The 24,991-nt window shown below is 45.7% G+C and overlaps 1 protein-coding gene across 1 annotated transcript; it reads left to right on the top strand.

The window, feature by feature from the left end:
- Nucleotides 1–152: 152 nt before the first annotated feature.
- GALNT8 (polypeptide N-acetylgalactosaminyltransferase 8) lies at nucleotides 153–23,863 on the top strand (the record flags this gene model as incomplete). Its single annotated transcript, XM_082635341.1, is given in 14 exon segments — nucleotides 153–231; nucleotides 452–513; nucleotides 3,977–4,145; nucleotides 7,799–7,984; nucleotides 8,942–9,030; nucleotides 9,032–9,135; nucleotides 9,638–9,752; nucleotides 14,064–14,249; nucleotides 15,234–15,371; nucleotides 15,917–15,974; nucleotides 15,977–16,011; nucleotides 16,990–17,157; nucleotides 23,710–23,841; nucleotides 23,843–23,863. Coding segments are annotated over 14 exon segments (1,542 nt in total).
- Nucleotides 23,864–24,991: the final 1,128 nt, after the last annotated feature.

Raw genomic sequence — 24,991 nt, 5'->3', positions numbered from 1 at the left:
GCACGAACCCGCATCCCCTGCATCGGCAGGCGGACTCTCAACCACTGCGCCACCAGGGAGGCCCCACTTTGGGTATTTTTAAACATTTATCTTAATGATCTCTACACACATTTAAAATATAGTACGTACATGGAAAACCGTTGTCTGTAGCCATGGATCCTCCGACTACCTGCAATAATTCTACAGTCCTCTGCCCAGATCTGAACTTGCCGAGGCCTCTACCTGCCTGCGGTTAGGACAGCCTCTAGATGGTTTCAGACACGTGGGTGTACAGGGATCCTCTGCCGCGTAAAGGAGTGCCAGCACTAAGGAATTAGGACTGTTTGTGTAAGTTGTCAACCACACGGCCAAGATCCAGATGCACAGTTGGTTCAGTGTCGGCAAGTCCCTCAGGACGGTATGATGAAAAAATCCCAGGGTTTGTGGTGAAGCTCACGCACCCCCTTCCTAGGCGGCCCAGGATTGGTCACGCAGCCCACTGCAGTGCGGCGCCTCAACCTGTGGGGTGGGAAGGTCAGTGGAAGCCCTGTTCGTTTATAGTAACGCCCGTCTCAGCCTTGCGGAGTGAGGAACGTGAGTGCTGAAGTGCCTTCTCTCCCTGGCCCCTCTGCATGCTCCAGAATCTTTTGTCCCCAGATGGACAAAAGTGTGCCATGCAAAGTGTGATTTCTGGACCAGAAGCGTCAGCATCCCCTGGGAGCTTGTTGGGAATGCAGGGTCCCAGGCCCTCCCTGACCTGTTGAATCAGGATCTGCATTTTTAAAACGTCCCTGGGAGATTTTTGTGCACAGTGGTGTGAAAACGCTGCATCTCAGGAATGTGACTCCTGTTACTAATTCAAGCGGCGGAGCCCCACCCCAGACCTGCTGAGTCAGAATCTCTAGAGACAGTGATGCATGTCAATTAAATCTCAGTAAACCTGGAGGAAAAAAATAAAACAATATTACATGATAAATCTGAAAAAAAAAAAAGAGTCTGATGAAAGGGCCCAGGAGTTTTATCTTCATTAAACGTGCCGGTTTATCCTCACGCACACTAATACGTGAGAATCAGGGCTCTAGGGAAAGGAGTCCAACCCTGCTTCACTTTTTTTCCTCAGTTAAGAGATCTCTTGTTGGTTTGGAGGATACTTCTGCCAGCCACAAGCCAGCCAGCAGGCACACAGATGGGTGGATTTGATTTGGAAACAAATGATAATTGTGTGATGTACAGTATCCGTGTGTTCTAGCAATGCTATTTCTCACTGGTTTGTATCCTAACCCATGCTGTTGCATGCTTGCTTTCTCTAAAACCATAATGTACCCAAGATGGTTCTTTCCTGTCACACCCGATGCCCCCTTTTTGTATTTTGTAATACAGCCTTTATTAGTTATTCTTTTATGAAAGTTGTTATTATTATAACCTATCTAACATGTAATCAAAACATAATGGCTTATCTCATATAAACAAGGCATTAAAGGAGAATAATACACCCATAATAAAATAACACGTACTCCAGTGGTGATGTGAGCACAGTTGCACTGAAGGGCATAGTGACGTGGTCAACTGCTTGCATTCCTGTGGGCAGTCACCATAGGCACACAGGTACACTGGCCTGATGTGGCCAGAGGAGTAGGTCACCCATGCATGATACACTAGCAGCTAATATTTATTGGTCACTAAATGCCAGGACTGGGATGTGTGCTTTACCTGCACCATCTCACGAAATCCTTACCACAACCTGTGGCGACCCAAAAGGGTTAAATCAAGGTCAAGTTCACACAGCCAGGGAGTGTTGGGGTGAAGGCTGAACCCAGGCTCCCTGACTTCAGGGCTGCAGAGAGGGTCCGTCTCTCTTGGCCACTTAACTGCCGAGAGTTTCATTGCTCTTCCTGATGTCAGCTTCTGAATTAGTGAGCAGCTTCTTGTAAAGTTCAGAACAAAACAAAATCTAATTTGCCCTAGATTTATATAGTAAATCACATTCTTAGAAAACTCAACATATATTAACCCCGTACCAGAAATCCCTTATATCTGTCAAACAGTTAAATTTTCAGTTCAGGTGAGTGTAAATGGGGTTTTAAGTCACGTGAGATGTTTCAAGTCTTGATTTGTGTGTTCTGACTTACTGTGCTATGTCCACCCCCACTAAATGCCCATAGTCCCCCACCATCATTGTGATAAACAGGTTGCACCCACAGATTTCCGGGGTGCCCTCCAGGGGCTGTGTCACGCCTGCTGAGAATGACCACTGTGACCCCTGCTGGGGACACCTTTGAAGGTGTGTTGCCATTGTGTCTTGGGAGCTGGGTTTAGGCAAGGTGACCATGGTTTGGTTTTGTTTAAAATTTTTAAAAAGTATTTTAAATTTTATTGGGCTATAGGTGATTTACAATGTGTTCGTTTCAGGTGTACAGCGAAGTGAATCAGTTATACATACACATAGATCCACTCTTTTTTTAGATTCTTTTCCCATATAGGTCATTACAGAGTATTGAGTAGAGTTCCCCGTGCTGTACGGTAGGAAGGTGACCATGCTTTAATGGTAAACCATGGTAAACGTCTGAAACACCATTTGAGCAGAGTGTGGTATTCCCCTGACTTGCTGCCAGCTGTACAACACGGCACACGGCTCTGTTGGCTTTTCTGTCGGGCCCAGGGCACCCCGTAGTCCAGCCAGCCTTCCCTCTTTACGTCTGATCTTCTCCCCAACAGCACACTCTTCAATAGAGGACGCACTTGAGGTTCAAAATGCAAAAGGCCACCGTCGTATCTGTCCATCTCTGAGTGCTAACTTAGCTGGTAAATTAAAGCATGGACTTCCTGTTCATCGTTTGCCACAAAGTTAGCACAATAACCAAGCTTTCAGTGGGTGGCTGTTTTGGGTTTCACTTCAGGTCAACCAACCCTAAATGAGGTGGCCTTCTTCTCCATCCCTTCCCTTATCTCCTTCCTTCCAGAAGCTCCACGTTTTCTGTCTTTTTTTTTTTTTTTTTTTTTGCGGTACGCAGGCCTCTCACTGTTGTGGCCTCTCCCGCTGCGGAACACAGGCTCCGGACGCGCAGGCTCAGCGGCCATGGCTCACGGGCCCAGCCGCTCTGCGGCACGTGGGATCCTCCTGGACCGGGACATGAACCTGCATCCCCTGCATCGGCAGGCGGACTCTCAACCACTGCACCACCAGGGAAGCCCCCCATCCCATACACTTTTTTTTTTTTTTTCTTTTTGCGGTATGCGGGCCTCTCACTGTTGTGGCCTCTCCCGTTGCGGAGCACAGGCTCCAGACGCGCAGGCCCAGCGGCCATGGCTCACGGGCCCAGCCGCTCCGCGGCATATGGGATCCTCCCAGACCGGGGCACAAACCCGTATCCCCTGCATCGGCAGGCGGACTCTCAACCACTGCGCCACCAGGGAGGCCCCCATACACTTTTAAATGGGTGAATTTTATTGTATGTGAAATATATCTTGATGAGGATGTTAAAAAAAAAGAAGAGTAGGTCAGTGCCTAGCATACGGTAAAGCATTTAATACATATAAACTCTGACACTTAAAAAATGTGTTAAGCACACATCTCTGGACAGTTGGCCGCCTCTCTTTAGTGGTGAAGGAGAGGATTGTGTCAAAAATGACGGAAGGTCTGAGAACTTGGAGAAAGAGTGGTGGCAATGGCAGAAGGAGGCCCTCTGGCAAGGACGATAATTTGGGGACAGGGAAGAATAGGGATTCTTTGTGGGACGCGTTGAATGTTCAAGTGGAAGCGTCTACTGAAGGTTGATCAAAAAGAAATGCATTTTATCCCCATAACAGGAGAATTTTGGACAAACAAATACAAAATCTTCTTGCTACTGTGATAAGCAACTGAGAGTTCCCCTTCCTCATGAGTTTGGGGGTTGGTGAGTTGATTGATAGATTATAACATCATACGTAGAGAAGAGGGACTTTGAGAGTAATGTTTAAGTAATTAAAAAGAGTAATATGGTTATAAAAAATCTCTTAGAGGTGTCTTCAGAAGAGATATCCTTCACAACGCCCATCTCTCAGTGTCATTCTCATATTCATGGATGAAGCTCTCTCTGTTATACAAGGAGCCATCACCAGCATCATCAACTGGACACCCTCTCAATTGTTGAAGGAGATCATCTTAGTGGACGATTTTAGCTCAAATGGTGAGCAACTTGATCAAGGAATAGTAGTAAAAATGACCGTTTATGGACTGTGCTAGGCTGAAAGGGGTTTTAGAGTTTAGGACAAGAAGTTGGACTTCTCATGGAGGGAAAAGAAAGGGGTCATTTGTTGAGGGATCATTTTGTGCTGGGTACATTAATCTTCCCAAGTCAAGACAGAGGATCATCCTTTTGTTCACACAGAAGAGGAAACCAAGAGAGGTGACACAGTGTGATCCAATTGCGTGGCGAGTCTGCATTGAGTCAGGCCCAGGGCTGTGTGACTCCAAAGCCACCTGTGCCCGTCCTGTGCACCATGAGGGAGACCCAAGGGAGCGAAGTGGGTCCAAAGGAAGACCCCAGACACCAAGAAAGGATTTGGAATTGTTCCCTCGGAGGAAACCCCAATCTTCCTGGGTAATTAAGCCCGGAGAAAAGGGAGCTCTGGGTGCTAAGACTCTTTGGAGGTGGCAGGGTCTCTTGCTCCCGTCCTGCCCTTCTCCCCAGGCTGGTCCAGCCCACCAAGGACAACACGTGGTGAAGTGGGTGGTAGTACACTTGAGTCTTCACTTTATGGATTTCAGAGTCTTGGTTCCTCCCTTAAAAGCTTGATTCCTTGAGTAACTTAACTTCTCTGTGCTCGTTTCCTTACCTGCAAAGCATGAATGTAGAGAATAATCATGAGTTTATGGACTAGAGCGAGAATTAAAGAGATAATAATGGCAGCTAACATCATTTGTTCTAAATACCTTATGTATGTTAACTATTTGAATTTTGACAACAACCTATGAGGAAGGAACCACTTTTTTTTGCCTATTTCACAGATGCAAAAAGCTAAGGCATAGTCTGGTCAAGAAACTTGCTCAATGTCAAATGGCTGGTAAGTGTCAGAACTGAAATTTGACTGTAAACTTTAGAGTCCAGAGCCCTAGCTTTAGCCACTATGTTCACTGACATAATACATGGATTACGAATAGCACTGAGCGCATAGTAACCTCTCAGCAAGTGTTAGCTCTTCATTTTATTAAATTTGGGCATCAAATAAAAGAAACTAGAACTGAGTCACAAGCCAGAGATTTGGGCTAGCAATAAGGAAGACATTTCTAATAATAAGGGCTGTGAAGTGGCAGCCCATGTGAGGCAGAATTTGTTCCTTCTCTGGGTGATCTTTAAGTACCAGATGGATTATTGCAGTATCAAATTAAGGGCAGTTTGGCCAAAGGAGAAGAGACAAATGACCTCTTTAACCTTCCCTTTTGGATTTCCAGACACTGAAAATACCCCCTTTCTTGCTTTTAAATACCTTTCTCTTTTGTCCTTCCAATATAACTGCACAAAACATAGGTCCACTTCTTTAGCAAAATTCCACTGAAAACCAAAGAAAAGAGGATGGCAGATTTCATTCCATTTTGGGCATGGAGGCTGATACCAAGTTTCACACTTGGTTTTCAAGCAAGAAATAGGAGCTTGATTAGAAAGACCTCTGTTCTAGAGTCTGAAGAGATCCTGGCTCCACTCCCTGCTTCTGACATGATGTGAGGCAAACGTTACATTTCTCTGGGACTCACCTTCGTCAGGGGGCCAATGCAAGTGCTGAGCTGGAAGATGTCTTTTTCTGTGGATAAAAAAACCCCAACAGCAATGGTTCTATAATTCCACATTCCACGGAAATAGATGAGTTAATTCAAGACTCCTTCCTGTGGAGCAATGAAACTGAAAGATAACAAGTTTACAAACACAGAGTGGACACACAAAGAGAAGCCAGAGAAGGTTCTCAGCTGCTCTGGACCCTATCATATAACATCCCACTTACTTGGGTCAGGAACCCATTCATAGAGATAATTTGTTTGGATAGGCACAGCAGAGGGAATTGTTGGTCATTCTTTTTTTTTTTTTTTTTTTTTCTTTTTGCGGTATGCGGGCCTCTCACTGTTGTGGCCTCTCCCGTTGCGGAGCACAGGCTCCGGACGCGCAGGCCCAGCGGCCATGGCTCACGGGCCCAGCCGCTCCGCGGCATATGGGATCCTCCCAGACCGGGGCACGAACCCGTATCCCCCGCATCGGCAGGCGGACTCTCAACCACTGCGCCACCAGGGAGGCCCGTTGGTCATTCTTTGACGGGTGTCACTGGAGCAAGAATCACCTTCTCTCTCAGTAACCATGGAAATATCAGCCAGTTTGGGCCTACACTGAATTATGTATTGTGTTAAAATCTTTTTTTTGTTAAACTGAGGAAAATGTTTGGACGTCTCTACCATGCAGGCCACAAGAGAAACTTACTGTTCACGTGACTTTGGGGGGTGTCTCTCAGCTACCTCTTGCCTCCATTTCCTCATCTGTGACATGGGACAGATAATAGTGCTTCCTGATAGGACTGTTTTGGGGATTAAATCATACATGTAGAGTCCTCAGCCTAGGGCTTGCCCATAGTAAATGTTAGCTAGGGTTATCCTCCTTGTTTACTTCAGTATCATTGGTAGTAAGATTGAAATGCCACAAATCGATGTTAGAGATGTACCCCCTTCCTTTTTTCCCCCTAGATGTGAAGCCTCATTTGCATCAGGTCAAATATATCAAGTGTCAACAGATTTAATCCAAGTACTTCAAAAATGATATGAATGCATAGACAGGCTTTATAAAAGAGAGGAGAGAGAGAGAAGAAGAAACTGTAAACAATCTGGAAATAGCGAATCTTATTTGCATAATGTTGGGGATAAACTTATTAGCTAGAAGCTGGCAAGGAGATTCGTCTGGGTATTCTGTCCCAGTTGGTCCTTGAGTAGGTCAAGTAGGAATACCTAAAACAAGACAAAACAATTTCAGTTGTTTATGTACTCTCCAGAAAACCTTGAGAGTTTAGCTGTGGAGAAGAAGTTCCAGGTTGTCTCAGCAATGTCTGTCCATCAGCACCTCTACCTTAGTTAGGTCAGGTGTGTCCCATTCATTCTTTTTTTAAAAAATGTATTTATTTTATTTATTTATTTTTGGCTGCCTTGGGTCTTTGTTGCTGTGCACGGGCTTTCTCTAGTTGCGGCGAGCGGGGGCTACTCTTCGTTGTGGTTCATGGGCTTCTCATTGTGATGGCTTCCTTTGTTGCAGAAAGAGGGCTCTAGGCATGTGGGCTTCAGTAGTTGCAGCACGCAGGCCCTTGAGCAGGTGGGCTTCAGGAGTTGCAGTGTGTGGGCTCAGTGGTTGCAGCTCATGGGCTCTAGAGCACAGGCTCAGTAGTTGTGGTGCAGGGGCTTAGTTGCGCCATGGCATGTGGGATCTTCCCGGACCAGGGCTCGAACTAATATCCCCGGCATTGGCAGGCAGATTCTTAACCACTGCACCACCAAGGAAGTCCTGCATTCATTCCTGTAAGAATTTCTCAATACACGTAGAGCACATGTAACAGTGCCTGGCAAATAGCAGTATTATGATGCTAAGATAGTTTAACTTCAATGGAAAAATTAGGATTGGGAACATTAATCCTGTGGATGGAAGGGAGAGGAGAAGCAGGGGTAGGGAAACACTATTTTCTCAGGCAAGGCTGTACAACTGTCCATCCTGTGCTGGAGGCAGTCCAACCACTACTCTACAATAGTATAAAATTTTTGCACCGCATTGATTATTGCATTTAGAATTTCTATAGGTGTGCATTTGGTTGGCATGAGAATTAAAGGCATACTTGGATGAGAAGATTAAGCTTTACAACCAGAAGTCTCCAGGACTACTGAAAATAATACGGCACACCGAGAGAAAAGGTCTTGCTGCTGCTCGCAACACCGGCAGAGAGGTGGCCACGGCTGACGTGCTTGCCATCTTGGATGCTCATGTTGAAGTGAACGTTGGATGGCAAGGCTCCAGGGGACTCCTTCTGGGAAAGGGAAGAGAGGAAATATTGTACATACGATGAGTATAAGACAGGATATTGTGGAAGTAGGGAAAGTCAACACCAGACCTCAAGCAAAAGGAAGCTCCAAAGACAGGATGCTTTTGGTTGGCTAGGAGAAGTAGTTTAGTGCTAGCAAAAAAGCAATGGACTTGGGGCTTCCCTGGTGGCACAGTGGTTGAGAGTCCGCCTGCCGATGCAGGGGACATGGGTTCATGCCCCGGTCCGGGAAGATCCCACATGCTAGGCCCGTGAGCCATGGCCACTGAGCCTGCGTGTCCGGAGCCTGTGCTCCACAACGGGAGAGGCCACAACAGTGAGAGGCCAGTGTACCGCAAAAACAAACAAACAAACAAAAAAAAAACCCAAGAGCAATGGACTTGGCATATGGACAACTGGATACCAACCCTGATTTTGCCAAATACTTTGTGACTTTCAGTGAGTCACTTCACCAAACTAGACATTTATGTAAAATGAAGAGATTATCCTTATCTGTAAAATGAAGAGGTTATCTTCTGGTAATTCCTAAGGTTTTTCCCATGAAGTTACCTGATACAAAGAGAGCTGTGTTCTTTGGAGAATGTGGGGAATCAGATAGTAAAGAGACATTATTTTGGAAGCAGGAAGACCCAAGAGGTAATGTACATTCAGGCAGATACTGATGGTCCTGTTCACAATGGCTTGGGGGTGATATTTGGGTACTAATTTCAAATCTGTTCTTGACCTGGGTCAGCAGCTAGCCACCCCAGCTATCCCCCAAACTGCAGATTCTCTGGACTCTGGGGAGTTCTGCTCACCACCCAGGGCAGCCTGAATGAAGAAGGTGCTCAGTGTCAGGGCAAGGTGCTTGGAGCAGCTTTGTCTGCTTGCTTCTGCTGTTTATCCTCACATCCAGCCTGGGTTACACACTGTTCTTTTAGGGCAGAACCCATCTTGGCGCAGATTCAGGAAGACCGCACCGTGGTCGTGTCTCCTGTGTTTGACAACATTCTTTTTGACACCTTTAAACTGGATTAAGTATGCATTAGCAGTTGACAGGTTTAATTGGGAACGATGGTGCCACTATGATTCACTGCCAAAGGCCTGGATTGATCTGCATGATGTCACCGCTCCTGTGAAGTAAGTCTTTGTGGGCTCAGGGAGCTTGATTAGCACATGGGAAGTCAGGAATGGGCAGTCTGGGCTTTGTTTGTTTTTGGTGGTAGTCATGGGAGTGGGGTGGGAGGAGTTGGAGGAGATGGGGAGAAGGACAGGGGATAGAGCAAAAAGAAGCTGATCCCAGATAAGAAATCACAGATACTTTGTCTATTTAAGGAATTTCAAGCAAAATAAAGCAAAGAGTATAATGTTTTAGAAAATATCTTGGCCACTTCAAGCATTTATCAGGCTATGAAGCAGGGATACCAAGATGAAAAAGATGTCATTTCAATATAATTTGAGAAGGGAAGGCTCCATGCACTTAGTTCAGCCTAAGGGTTTGGGGAGAGCCTTCAGGATAAGAAGAAGCTTGGGTAGAGAGAATTTTGAAGGCTAAGCCATCACTGGGCTTCCTAGCCCTCACCGTCATCCTGACCCATTCCTCGTCGAGGGGTTAGTGACTCTCTTGCTGTGTGCTCTGCAGGAGTCCTTCCATCATGGGCATCCTGGCTTCCAACAGGCTCTTCTTGGGAGAGATTGGATCTCTGGATGGTGGGATGCTGACCTATAGAGGGGAGAACGTGGAACTTAGACTGAGGGTGGGTGCATTTCCATTCTCGTTATGGGACAAAGCAGAAGGGGAAATAATAGGAAGGTAGTAGGATCTGTGGAACCCTGGAACAAGGATGAATGCCATTGGCTCAAGAGGCAGGCAAATTCTCATGTTTCCAAGTCACTAGGGAGGGGCTGTGGAGCTTCTGGAGTGGAGCTTTCTGGTATAGGTCTGTATAATCTGGGTGATATGGGTGGAAAGATGGTGTCCCTATTTCCCTGAGGACTCCAGGCATTTTCCAAGCATCTCCTGAGATAAACCAACTTTGGGACAGATGGCTCTCTACAAGACCAGTCAAAGAGAAACTAGAATGGGGAGAGGGACCAGAGGATACAGATGTGTGGGCAGCCAACCTGCCCCTGTATGGACAGCCAAAGCAGCATACCTGCTACATCAGGCAGCTAGCATGGCTAGTGACACGTGGCTTACATTCAGTAAGTGGTTACTGACAATAAAAATTATAGTAAGTATGTCAGGGTTGCACTGTGAAAAATGCTGAACATGGGTTCTAATTCTGGCTCTGCTAACACCCTGTGGACTGAGCTTCTATAACATGGCTTTTTTTTCCCTTCCCCCAGATTAAAAATTCTGTGCTTGAGGCCAGGTGACCTCTGGTCCATTGTGGACTCTGGAGGAACAAGATAATTTCCTGTCTAAAGCTTAGTCAGGTCTTTCAGCTTGAGACTGATGACCCTACAGCCATATATCGTACCCAGTTAGCACCCAATGAGGACTCCACATTTGTATGTTAACAAATAAACTTTGAGTCCCCCTCTGGGTTCTACCTTAAGCCACAATCATTCCTTGGCAGAGAAAACTAATTTGTTTGCATAGCAGTCTTGACCAGTTTTCCCATTTGTGAAATGAAGAGAAGCATCCTTGTTTCATCTTCCTCCTAAGGATGACAGTGCAGTTCAAACGTGGCAAGTAATTTAAAATGATTTATAAACATATTAATTAGAATCCTCGTTTGGTTTCTGTGACAGAGGCCAAAATAACAAAGGTTTGAACAAGGTAGATATTGATTTCCTATAACAGTTTGAACACGAGCAGTTCAGGACTGAGAGGGCAGCTCCAGGGTGATGGGAACCAAGCCTCTTCCATCACATGGCTCTGCTACCCTCAGCACCACATCCGTATTCTCATCAGTACGAAGAGAAAAGAGGGGAAAGAGAGAGCACGCTGTTTGTTTTTAAGGTCACTCCCCGAAAGTTGTATTTCTCCTACATCCCATTGGCCACGACAAGTCACACGGACATGCCTGTGTGCAAAAGAGTCTGGGAAATGTAGATTTCAGCTAGTTGGCTATGTGCCCAGTTATTCCTTCTATAACTATAAATGTAGGGGGCGGGGAGTAGACATTGGGGGTACAATTAGTCTCCAGCACAAAAAACGTAAATGCAGAAATCATTATTTTATGCACGGTACTTAGCAAAGTCCTGAGGATGACCCAAGTTCCTTGTGGCTGGGTTTTCCTACCCACCAGAGCATCCCATGAATTTGCCTGGAACCTCAATTCTCCAACTTAGGACCCAAAGCCCTTCATATCATTTCTGAGTTCATCACGCTTTTCTCTGCTCTCCCTTCTGCATCTCATTTCATCTTCTGCAAGAAATGCTATTTCTTTTAATACTTTGTGATTCAGAAAAATAGATTTTGCTGGAAATAGAGGGAGTGTCAGGGAAGGGTCGTTCTTTTCCTTTCCTTGATAAAATGGTTTACCCGTATCCAGTTTCCTTTGTTTGTGTGTGTGGCCATTTGCCTTTTCAAACCTCTAAGCACTTGTTAGGATATATATTTCTCCTAACAGTAGTAGACCTTGGAGAACATCAGAGATGCACTGGGTGTTTTATTCTGACATCTAGAGGCCACGCAGTGATGGTGCACATGAATGCGTATAAATAGAGATGGAGAGTCAGGCTGATGCCCTCAGCACTGGTCCGGCACCCTGTGTATTACTGGCAGTGTACCAGAGCTTGACACTGTCTGAGATCAGAATCAGGCTCTGTCATTTCTTAGCTGGTAAATGTGGACACATTACTTTAATGGGGGTAATCATAATACTTACATGGTGAGGGTTAAATTCCTGAAACATCAGGATAGTTTGTGATACAAAGTAAGCCATTGTAACTATAAGCAGAAGCTCCATGTCTCTGTGTGTTTGAGAGCGAGAGAGAGACAGACAGACAGACAGAGAGAATGAGGAGGGGGCAGTTGGCAAGTGGGAATAAATTGAGAGAGAAAAATCTGAAACCTATTGTTTCAGGATAAGAGTTAAAGTTGCTTCATCGATGACAATTCTGACTTTTATCTTTTCACTTGAATTTAAGGTTTCTTGTGCCCACTGTTCATTTTTCTCCCTGAAATGCCTGTGGATTGGAAAACTCTTTTAGGAAAATGGAAGGAAAGTTGTATTGGGATTTTTAAATGTTTATCTACAGAAAATAAAGTCTGAAAACAAGCTAGATGGAACCTCTCCATGAGGCTGGGAACCAATGGGGTGAAATGGAGGAGGAGGATGAAGCAAAGATGTGCTTCAAGTTTATCATCTTAGAAGATGGTGCCATTTAGTCCTCCTGGCAGCCCTTTTGTGGCTGAGCCCCTTGAGGCTCAGGGAGGGGGCAGGTTTCCCCCCCCTCGCTGCCAGGTGTGCAGTGATGGATTTGATACAGGTCATTTTGATTTCAAAGCCTGGCTATTTTTCACTTTGCTATTCTGGATTGTAGAGATGGTGAGGGAGGGGAAGCTGTGGGTTCAGAAGTAGAGGAAGGGGTGAAAAAAAATTGAAAGTCAGATAAGGGGACTGACCATCCCCCCCCACCCCGGGTGTTAACTGAACCAGCAGGACCTGAGTTGCTCTGGGGGTCCCACAGACATGAGTGTGGTAGGTTGCTAACCACTGCTGGATGGGCTAATAGCTCCCAGAAAATGCAACTCACTTGGGCAACCATGAAGAGAACACACAGGAGCCATTGTATCGATATAATACCACTAGACAGTTCAGTCATCTACTGGCATAAAGAATACATTTTAAGCCACATATTAGAATGTGTGGGCTGCCAAGCATGTTTGTATCCATCAGGATGACAAATTTTATAATTAGATCATAAGAAGTCATGGGATCTCTTGGTCAAGAATTACTTGGATTAGTTACCAATTGCTGTGTAATAAAATCATCACAGGGCTTCCCTGGTGGCGCAGTGGTTGAGAGTCCGCCTGCTGATGCAGGGGACACGGGTTCGTGCCCCGGTCTGGGAAGATCCCACACGCTGCGGAGCGGCTGGGCCCGTGAGCCATGGCCGCTGAGCCTGTGCGTCCAGAGCCTGTGCTCCGCAACGGGAGAGGCCACAACAGTGGGAGGCCCGTGTACCGCAAAAAAAAAAAAAAAAAAAAAAAAAATCATCACAAACTTAGTGGCTCAAAGCAATATCATCTCATGGTTCCTGTGGGTTGGGAGCCCATGCCTGGCTCAGCCGGGTCTTCTGTAAGGCTGCAGTCAGGGCGTTGGCCAAGGCTGGGTTCTCATCTAGGGTTGGCTGGGGATAGGTCTGCTTCCAAGCTCGTGTGGTTGCTAACAGCAATCAGTTCCGTCAAGTCTTCCAGACTGAGGAAGCATTCAGCTTTTTCTGGCTCTCAGTGGGAGCCGCCCTCAGTGTCTTGCCATGTGACCTCTCCCTTTGGCGGCTTGATTCTTCAAAGCCAGCAAGACAGTGCATCTCCCAGCAAGATGGACACTACCTGCTTATGTAACGTAATGACACACATGTAGTCGTGCATATGCTGTCCTCTTTGTCATAGCCTATTGGTTAGAAGGAGGTTTCAAGCCCACCCTCAGGGGAGGGGATTAGGGAGACGTGAATGCCAGGAGTCAGGCCTCATGGGGGCCCCTGAGAGTCTGTCCACCACATTGCCTTACATCCAGCACCAGGGCAGAGAGCAGTCATGCGAAGCTAAGTCCAGCGAGACTGGCCCAGGCCATGGCGTACCTCAGGACTTCTGCATTTTCCCTGGGGATAAAGGAGCAGGGGCCCTCCTCTGGTTCCTTCAGGAGGACTTCCTGAAGGAGGTAGGACTTCCGGCGCTGTCTGAGCGACAGGAGAGAAGCAGTTTGGTAGACGTCTAAGGAAGATTATTTTATATGAATAGTTTGGGGGTGCGTAGAGATGGGAGTAGGAGGACTGAATGTACACTCTTTAAAAAGTGGCTCCAGAGTGTGGTCTCTGAGTCCACAGGCTGTGCACTTTCTGGCCATGGGTCCAGCCTGCCCAGGCGATTTTGCTTTTTTCTTCTCTTGCAGGTGTGGCAATGCAGTGGGAGAGTCAAGGTCTTGCCCTGCTCTCGGGTTGCCCACCTGGAGAGACACCACAAGCCCTACTCCTTGGACCTGAGTATTCCCTTGAAGCATAACGCCACGAGAGTGGCTGAAATCTGGATGGGTGAGTACAAAGACATGGTCTACATGACCTGGAACATACCTCTCCAGGTTCGTCTTGGACTTGAACAGAAGCAGAGATGGATGAAGGAGGAAGAGGTGGTGGTCAAGGCGGGAAATGGGAAGGGATAAAGCAGAAGTGCCATCCCAGCCCTACAGAATTAAAGTCAAGTCCCGATAGGGTGAGGATAATGACATTAGCATTTATGTCCCAGGACTAAGTTCCAGGCACTCATGACTCGTCACAATGTACCTCTTGTGTAAGGCTTATTTTTATTATTTTAAGTTTTCAGATGAAGAAACTGAAGCACAGAGTGGAAAGGAAGTTGCTTAAGGTAATAAGGTCGTAAGAGCAGAGATAGGATTCAAACCAAGGAAACTTCTAGATTCCATGTCCTTCATCCGTCATCTATACTGGGGGATTCCTTGTGGGGCAGGGTTGGGCATGGATCCACTGTCTAAAGGGGACATAAACATGGCAGGTGGGGTGTGGGATGGTGGGAGCAGGCACCGGAATCCTGTTGGATGCACGTGAACGAAGATGACCTTCTTGGCTAAGGCCACATCATTAGCCCTAGTCCCCGAGGTCGGCATGACATGTCGTCTCTGTTCCCGAGCTGTGGCTCTGGGCTGAAGCATTCTTCCACTTTCACTGGCCACAGATACCACTTCTAGAAAATCTCCTTTAACCTCCAAATCTTGCTGCCAGAATATTCCTTTTGGAAGCCTTTTCTGGACATCATGAGGAGTACTTTGTGCCTGGTTGATGTGAATATTATCTCAAACAGGAGCAGTCTGCATCAGCTTGCTAATGATGAGACGTAAACCCCGCTATGCAGGCCTTGCAAGTGCCTTTGAAACTAGCAGATATTCCTAGGGGTCAAGCTTCTTCCACATTCCCTGGAAAACTATAAATGATTAAGGATATCTTACAGGGAAGCAGGGAAACACTCAATTCCCTCGTGCATTATCCCTACCCTTTGGTGGAGTCAAGGGTGTTGCAAGGTGCAGACATGTTCCGTGTTTTATTTGCAGAACTCTGGAATTGATTTTGGAGACGTTTCTTCCAGAATGGCACTCCAGAAGAAACTGAAATGCAAAACTTTTGACTGGTATCTGAAAAATGTTTATCCAGTCCTGAAGCCAATCCACAGCACTGCGGGCTACGGAAGAGTAGGTTTCATGAAATTGCTTTCAGATTTTAAATGTTTGGATATAAAAGACCATGAGACCTGAATCATCGCATGACTGCCTGGACAAGGGTTTCCAAAACCCATCCTCCCCGATTCCCTACCTACCCCCAACTCCTTCCTCAACTTTTTGCCCTTGAACCCTCTCAGTTTCCCTTCCTCTCTTGCTCCCCAGTCCCCATCTATTCCTTCTCTCCGCCTCTGGTTACTTACTTTGCAAACTACAGCCCTTGCTCTGACCCTCACAGTTTCTCAGCCAGTCAGGGCGTGTGGCCTCACCCACCTGACTGCAGGTGTAGGAGCCCCTTCTTTATATATGCTCTGATGCTCTGAGGGTGTGTGTGTTCCCAGGAAGTGGACATCACAGCAGAGCCTCACTTCAGCTTAGAAAGTAGCTGCCAGGATCCCAAATTCCCACACCCCTTGGCGTCCTTAGAGTACTGGGCAAAATGCAGGGCCTGGGGAGGCTTGGGGACCCTCCTTCTCTGCCTCTTTCCAACAGTGTTGTCTTGTGTTTTGCTCCTTCAGATGAAAAACCCATTGGATGAAAGTGTCTGCCTGGACCAGGGAGCTATTCCAGGCAACAGCTGATCATGTATTATTGCCATCAGTACAGTTCCCAGGTATCTTCCATGCCCCGGCAGGGTGAGTCTGTTGTGGCTCACCCCCTGGTAGCCTTTGCCAGATTTGGACTTGGTGTTAGATGATGGGGAAGCAGGTGCTGAGCATCCCTGGTAATGGGTAACCAAGCACTTCCAAGTTCATGTGAGCAGTCATTGCGTTTCAGATACAGGGAGGATAGAAAGAAAGGCTGTGCTCTGGCACGTTCATTCTCCGTGGTCATATCTTCATCGGAAAAAACCCTCCAATCTCTTCCTTTTCCCCTCCTCCCACCGCCCCTCCTATCCACCCACTTCCCCCTTGTATGCCCTGGAAGGTGGACAGGTGATGCTACCTGTGGTTCCTTCCATAGAGAAGGAAACAGAGGGCTAGAGAAGAGAGAGGCTGAATGGAAGTCTCTCCATGGGGTAGGAGAGGACTGGCACCGCGTGGAGGGTGCACCCAGGGGACTTTTTCCGCCTATCACATTACTTTGCATGTTGCCCTCACAGGAACTTTTTGAGGTCTGCAGGACAGATTGAATTTCCATTTGAGAAAAGAAAACAATGGAGACACAGAAACAACCTATTTGTCCAAGCTCACTGAGCAAGGCAGTGAGAGACTGAGAATTTGAAAGGTTTCCTGACAACAAGCCCTTAGCTGGGACTTATAATGACAGCTTCTGAAGTTCAGTTGTGTTGTGTTTTTGTTTTCAAAGATAAGCTCCCTCATCTATGCAGGAATTGACTCTATTGGAGCCTTTGTATGGAAGGAAGCAGGTCAGTGTCCCTCCCTCATTCCTGGTCTTCTTTCTAGAATCAGCTGGGGATGAGGGGTGGTCAGAGAAGGGTGCAGAGGTGACTCTTTGTTACCCACGGAAGTTCAGTGGTCCCCCCGTGGTGACTGGGTGTCTAGGGAACCAAGAGCAGTCTTTATGCCCTCTGTAATGTCAAGGGCATCCCCACTGAGTCTCCATGGCAAATCCCCTTGTCCTCTTGCAGAATGTCTACTACCACCCAACTGGGGAAGTCTATGTGGGACCACTGATTGCTGAGACAGACATTGATGACTGCTGTCTGACACACCCTGGCAAAGAGGAGAAACCTACTTTAGAGCCATGTTCCAAGGCAGTCAAAAATAGACTGCACATACACTGGGATTTTAAACCGGTGAGTCAAATGTTTTTTTTTTTTAAAGATGGATATATTAAAATATAGTCTGAGAGGTTCAGATTTGATCTAGTAGTGTTTTAGAAAGATTAATTTTGTAGCAGTGTATAGGGAAAAGACTAGAAAATTTTCTAGTCTGGGCATGAAATACTGAGTCTGTTGACTAAGGCGGGGTAGCCAAGGGGAAAAGATATTGGAATGTGGTGTAACTTAAGTTAAGAGTTTGCCTTCAAATCCTAGTTCAGTCACTTTTAGCTATTTTCTTATCCTCTCTGAGACTCAGTTTCTTCATCTCTAAAGTGGAGATGATAGTTTCTACTTTACGAGCCTGTGCAGATGATTAAATGGGATAATATATTTAAAGTATTTAGCATGGTGCCTGGCACATAGAAAGCGTTCAATACTATTAGCTGTGTGATTAGCCTTATTCTTAATGATAATCAGAGAGTCTGGAGCACTAGGATGCAATTCGACAGGCAATGATGTAAAAGCCCTGTTAACATCATCATCAATTGACTAAGAACAGGGTGGAGGGAATCCAGCAGAAGTCACATGACAGTGGCATGAGAGACATGGCTGACCATGTCTACATGTGAATTAACTATGTGTCGGAGCTGCATTCCTAAGCCACGTTGGCAGGAATGGGATGTCCTGAGGGAGAGAGGGGGATAATGCTTTGTTTGTGAATGTATCTCTGAGCATCTTGGTGCTGTGTTACCTTAAGTTCACATTGTAAGAGACATGGACAGTCTAACAGTAATTGCTCACTTAAAGCTAATAACCCCTTGAGGAATGCTATGGACTGTCTCCAGGAAAACATATATAGGCACCTATGTGAACAATTGTGCTAATGTTTTGTTGAAGTTTTTTTTTTTTTTTTTGGTCTAAGTTCATTAGAGATAACAGTCTGCAGTTTTTTTGTTTTTGTTTTGATACTGTCTTTGTTTTTAGTATCAGGTTGATACTTGTCTCATAAAGGGCATTGGGAAGTGTTCCTTCTTTCTGTTGATAAAATTAGTCATGTTGACAAATATTACAGAAGAGACAAATTTCTGGAAGAGACATTGTCTGGAAGAGATTTTCTGGAAGAGATTGTCTTTAATTGGTGTTATTCCATCTTTAAATTTTTGCCAGAATTCTTTAGGGAAACCATATGGACCTGGATTTTTTTTCAGGACCTTTTAAATTATGAGTTGAATTTTTAAAAAATGATATAGGGCTATTCAGATTATTTTGTCTTGATTGAGTTTGGTGGTTTATGGTTTCTGAGGAACTGTTCCACTTCTTCAAATTTATGAGTATAAAGTTATTTGTAGTATTTGATTTATTTACTTATTTTTATTTAGATATAATGGACATATAACATTATATTAATTTCAGGTGCACAGCATAATAACATGATTTATATGTATATTGCAAAATAAGCACCACAGTAAGTCTAGTTAATGGTCATCATCACACACAGTTACAAGTTTTTTTCTTGTGATGAGAACTTTAAAGGGGTTTTTCAATTTAATAAATTCCCTTAAACATTACAGACTGTATTTATAAATTTAATACATTAAATTTTCTTTTTTTAAGAACTTCAGTGATCTTGACTTTAAACTGAATGATTTCTTAAGTTCTGTTAAATGTTTCAAAAGTGTTTTCAATCCAGTAAAATTTTAACATACAATCACAGATTTATTTAATTACACATTATAAAATTGGTATCAAAAGGTTAATCTGTAAGACCGTTTTTCTTAAACATAGTAAGTACTTAATATAGTAAATGTACACAGAATCTTTAGCAATTATTATGTGTTTGATTCCTTTCACATCTCAACTTTATCTTAAATCTCCAGATAGTACTTATGCTAAAGAAACGATGATGACATCCCAAACATTTTGAAGGTTGTCTTTCCAAGAGAATTTTGGAAGATCACTTACTTTCTTAGTGGGTTGAAGTTGCTGATAGAATAGAGATCTTGGCTGGTGTGAGATCTGGATCTGCGGGACATGCAGGGGAATCCAGCCCACCACTCTGATGTCCAGGCTGGGTCCCTTGGTATGATCACTATGTCAAGAATTCCAAAAGTTAAAGAGGGAGACACTGATGTCGCTCATGGTGCATTGCCTGATTTCAAGTCAGGTTTAAGTCCCTTCATTCCATGTACTCTCTCCATACCCATCTTATCTCTTAGGACCACAGCTCTTTCAGATGTGAAAATGATGTTTGATGGAATCTTGGGTCCCTTTTGTGCTCTACTTTCTTTGTAGACACACATCGCACATTCATTCTACTAAAAAGTTACCAAAGAAGTTTCCCAGAACTGAGAGGGAGGGAAGGCTCGATAATTCCTTTGTTGTCTTCCAATTCCATGATTAATGTTTTGAGTCAACCAGAAGAGGTTCTGACCTCTGAAAACCACAGGAGAGATGGTGCCAGCGATGAGAAGGGGCTTGTTTGGAGAGAGAAGGTCAGTTTGAGGTATCTGGCCTTTCACATGAGGAGCATGGAGGGGAGAGGAGAGACGAAGCTGATATAATGGAGAATTTGAGTGACAGTCATCGTTCAGAAGTCTTTTGGACAGAGTGATGGCAGAGGATCTCTGGGAGAGGTCGTGGGAAGGAGGCAGCCACTCGTAGTTGGGTCTGAGAAGTGACCAGGAAGAGATCCCTGAGGGAGGGCCCTCATGCGTGCTGGAGTGCACAGCTCCAGAAAGGTCTGACACTAACCAGAACCCCCAAATTGATTAGGCCCCCTTTTAAGGTGCTAATTCCCTTTTTTTGTTGTTTTTTTTTTGCGGTACGCGGGCCTCTCACTGTTGTGGCCTCTCCCATTGCAGAGCACAGGCTCCGGACGTGCAGGCTCAGCGGCCATGGCTCACGGGCCTAGCCGCTCCACGGCATGTGGGATCCTCCCGGACCGGGGCACGAACCCATGTCCCCTGCATCGGCAGGCGGACTCTCAACCACTGCACCACCAGGGAAGTCCTCCCTTTTTAAAAAAAATAAATTTATTTATTTTGGCTGTGTTGGGTCTTCATTTCTGTGCAAGGGCTTTCTCTAGTTGCGGCCAGCGGGGGCCACTCTTCATCGCGGTGCACGGGCCTCTCACTGTCGCGGCCTCTCCCATTGCGGAACACAGGCTCTGGACCCGCAGGCTCAGCGGCCATGGCTCATGGGCCCAGTTGCTCCGCGGCATGTGGGATCTTCCCAGACCAGGGCTCGAACCCATGTCCCCTGCATTGGCAGGCAGATTCTCAACCACTGCGCCACCAGGGAAGCCCGCTGATTCTCTTTTAAGACAATATTTTAATTTAAGGAATAATATAGAATGTAGATCAAGATTAATATAGAAAATATGTTAATAGTTATAGCAAAATATTAGGAAAGATTAAATGTCCAACAGTAGGGGAAATTTTTGTTCATCCCTTGAACTGAATATTATATAGTCATTCAAATTATATTCTCAAAAAGTGTGTTTTCTAAAAAGTGAATGACACTGGAAAATGCACATGATATAATGTTAAATTTCAAAAACAGGGTATAAAAGTCATATAGACAATGTTATCTTAAGCTAAAAAAATGAGCACATATTCTTTTTGTACAAGTGAAAAAGAATCAAAAAATCTTTTTAAAAGGGGCAGGCCATACCTCTTAAATAAAAACCAAACCAAAAATGTATAAGATCCAGATGAACACATGTAAGAGAAACCAGAGGGGAAGAGTCTGAAGACATATAGGAATATTGCCAAAGTACGTGTCACATGGAAGTGGAGAGAAAATAGGAAAAAAAAAAGACCATTGATTTCATCTGCAAGGTCACAATAAATTGTTATTGCCAATATTTATTGAGTACATATTATGTACCAGACATTGGGTTAAACATTACCTAATTTAGTCCTTACTCAAATCTTATGAGAAGTATTACCATTAACTCTACTTTACCTATGAAGTAACTAAAACACAGAGAAGTCGAATAATATTCCAAGGTCACATAGCGTAGTAAATATCCAGGGTTCAAACACAGAATCTTATCCACTGTTTTTGCCTCACTGCTTGGGAAGTTTGATTCTGAAAGGGAGAAAAACACTGAATGCTGGTTGAAAAAGATGATAGAGTTAAGGAACTGTTTTTCCCCTCGAATATTGGGACATTTGGATATATTTAAAGTCATAGAAAAGGAATCTGCCAAGAGGGAGAAATAAGAGAAGGATGTTAGACAGGAAGGGTGTTTGTTTCTCTGGCATCGAAGATGGCTGGGCTCCAAGCACAGGGGGCTGATCGTAGAGCCAGAGGCAGGGCCGCTCCTTTGAGATGACCCCTGAGCAGTACCCCGAGATTGCTCATGGCATTTGGGAGGGGCTAGATTGGCTGGAAGCAAGGTCTTCTTGACAAAGGGAAAAATAAAGGCATTTAGTGAAAGTGAGGGACAGGGGCTGGGGCAGCAGGACAAAGCGTGCTAAGGAGGCTTGGAAGAGCAGCCCTATGGAGCGAGCCAAGCTCTGAGGCCAGACTGTTCTAAGCACCTTTTAGGGGCCAGGCCTGCTCGGTCGGTGGACCTTCTCCAGGAGCGCTCTGTGGTCTGGGAACGGGGCCCAGAGAAAGGAGCGGTGGGAGTGATGCAGGCAGTTCAAGAATAGGAGGGCATAATTCCAGAAGAGTCATGTACCACAGTGTTCATTGCCACTCTATTTACAATAGCCAGGACATGGAAACAACCTAAGTGTCCATCGACAGATGAATGGATAAAGAAGATGTGGCACATATATACAGTGGAATATTACTCAGTCATAAAAGGAAACGAAACTGAGTTATTTGTAGTGAGGTGGATGGACCTAGAGTCTGTCATACAGAGTGAAGTCAGTCAGAAAGAGAAAAACAAATACCGTATGCTAACACATATATATGGAACTAAAAAAAAAAAAAGGTTCTGAAGCACCTAGGGGCAGGACAGGAATAAAGATGCAGACGTAGAGAATGGACCTGAGGACACGGGGAGGGGGAAGGGGAAGCTGGGACGAAGTGAGAGAGTGTCATGGACATATATACACTACCAAATGTAAAACAGCTAGCTAGTGGGAAGCAGCCACATAGCACAGGGACATCAGCTCGGTGCTTTGTGACCACCTAGAGGGGTGGGATAGGGAGGGTGGGAGGGAGGGAGACGCAAGAGGGAGGGGATATGGGGATAAATGTATACATATAGCTGATTCACTTTGTTATAAAGCAGAAACTAACACACTATTGTACAGCAATTATACTCCAATAAAGATGTTAAAAAAAAATAGAAAAGAATAGGAGGGCAGCCCTGAATGACCGATGCTGGATGGATGCACCCAGGGAGGTGGGAGGTGGTAGCCAGAGGGAGTCCAAGGTGGCCAGGGACGGGGGCAGGTGAGATTGGGGGAGCAGGGTTGGTGGGGGCCGTTGGCGATTGGAAGAGATGAGAGGACAGGAGGCGGGGTCAGAGAGGGAGCAGAGATTTGGATGTAGAGCTGAAGCCCTGCTTGGTGTTAAGCAAACAAGAGGTGGGGACAGGTCATCGAGGTGGAGCAGTGAGATCCGGGCTTCTCACCAGACGTCCACATGGATGCTGTGAGCTCTGAGGGTAAAGGGGACCACTTCACCCAGATACTAAGGTAGATTCCTGCAAAGGGGTGGAGAGGGGCATGGGGAGGGAAGAGTTAGGAGAACGGAACAGGACAGATGGCATGACCGTCAGTGTCAAGGTGAGCAGGAGCAAAGAGGTCGGGGGCGTTGGAGGTGGCACAAGGGAGCACAGAGAAGGATGCCCTCCCTCCCCTGTTCCCCATTAGGATGGGGAGAGATGGAGATGAACTAATATCCATGGCACATCTTCCACGTCAGGCACAGAGCTCAATAAATATTAACCCCAACGTTAACCCGGATATCAACTCTAGACCCATTTTAGAGATGAGGAACTTGAGACTTAGCATAGGTAATTTGCCCACATCTCTCTCTTCACAGTGGAGCAGAGATCCAACCCAGACTCTTTGGCTTTAACGCCCTTACTGTTTCCAGCAGTAAACCTTGGTGAAGCTCCCACAACAGGGGAGGCAGGAACTGCCTCCCTCCCCAGAGAAAACAGGTGGAGAAAATAGGCTGAGAATCCTGAACAGAGCTTCCACTCCAGTCCCATCACTGGAGTCCCTTGCTGAGGAGGCGGTGGAGTTGGGGAGAGTTCTGATGGATGTCACGGGCTCAGGGATGAAGACATAGAAAGGAGGTCAAGTGGAGAAGGGCCACGGCTCTTCAAGCTGCATCCTGTCTTGCCAGCCATGCTGACCTGATGCTTCCAGCTCAGGAGATATGGATGAGAACATAGGAACCCAGCACAGCATTTTTACTCCCGGGTCTGGGGTTAGTTTGCGGTGGGACTAGGAGAGAAAGCACTGGGTGATCTAACTCAGCACTTGGCTTCGTTTCTCCACTGGATGACTCGCAGAGGATTGAGGGAGCCCTTGGGCTTTTCTCTGAGCACAGCAGGGAGATGATGCTCTACCAGGGCGCTTCAATACCTTCACTTCTTCTCCTTCCATCCAGGGAAGAGCCGTCCTAAACAGAACCACCAAACGATGTCTGGAGACAAAGAGGGACACTTCAGGTGGCTACATGTTTGCTCTCCAGACCTGCACCACACAAGTGTGGACGCTCCAGTACACTGTTGGAAACTGGGGGTCAAACCAACGCCCAGTGATCCTCAGAGAGCCTGGGTTCTTGTCACAGGAATGGGCTCTGTTCCCAATGCTGCTCAAAGTGGAGGAGAGGGAGAGAAAGAAGGGGTGTGTGTGTGTGTGTGTGTGTGTTTACTGTGACTTCAGCCAGGACTGTCCTGAAAGGTGCAGCAAATCGATGCGTAATCTTTAAAAAAATGCCTCCATCCATCCCCTCACAGCAGCTTTCTTTGGATTACCCCATCTCTCCCATAACAGAGACTCCAGGGGCTGAGGATAGGAGAGAACACACCTAACGAACCAATTCCACTCTGCCTAGTACATGAGAATGGTGGAAAAATCCAAGTCCTTCCAAGTCTTTCTCTAAGGAGCTTATAACATTTAATAGGCTTGATTGCCTGTTTCCTTCTACCATCCCTGAAAATTATGGAGAAAATGAGGCTTGAAACAGAGAGGCATCACTCGTTGGGAAACAAAGAAGGGATTGTAGGTAAGTACTAAAGACCAGGGGTCCTTACAGCTGCCCACTGGACAAATCCTTTCTTGTAAGTGGTGAGTTAGGAGGATCTGTCTAGGGGTGCCAGCTTTGGCAAGGTCTTAGGGGCTGGTGGGAGTGAGCATCACGGTGGGAGGGGAAGTAGGATGACCCTGTGTGTGCTGTGTTGTTGGGTTCACCTTTCAAGTATGTCCTTTCTCCAGAGGGTCACCTTTTCCTCTTAGTTTCACGTCAGGGTTACTTGGGTATGATTCTGGGAATTACCAGGCTTCCTTTAAGCATTAGGCAGACAAGACATTGATAATTTAGTGCAGAATTAAATCAGCTAAGAGTTTTTCAGATAAGAAATGTACAAGTCATAAACATACAGTTTGATAAAATTTTCGCAGTGACCACGCTCATATCAAGGACTAAAACGTTACCACAATTTAAGATTTTATGGTGCAAAAATTAAGGAAGAGGATACATGTTAAGCAAATGTAGAACTTCTAGCTTCTGCCCAGCATGTTGAAGGGAAAATGCAATTCATAGCCAAGTTTTAATAAAAGCATGTGCCCCACAGAAAAATGGGCAAAAGACACAATATTCTTAAGCAAAAGAAAAAATGTTTAACCTCATTCATAGAGTAATGCAAATGTAAACTGTACTGAGATCA

The sequence above is a fragment of the Mesoplodon mirus genome, assembly GCF_964341445.2.
Source record: "Mesoplodon mirus genome assembly, chromosome: 11".
Taxonomy (NCBI): domain Eukaryota; kingdom Metazoa; phylum Chordata; class Mammalia; order Artiodactyla; family Ziphiidae; genus Mesoplodon; species Mesoplodon mirus.
This window is presented reverse-complemented; position numbering and strand designations above follow the sequence as displayed.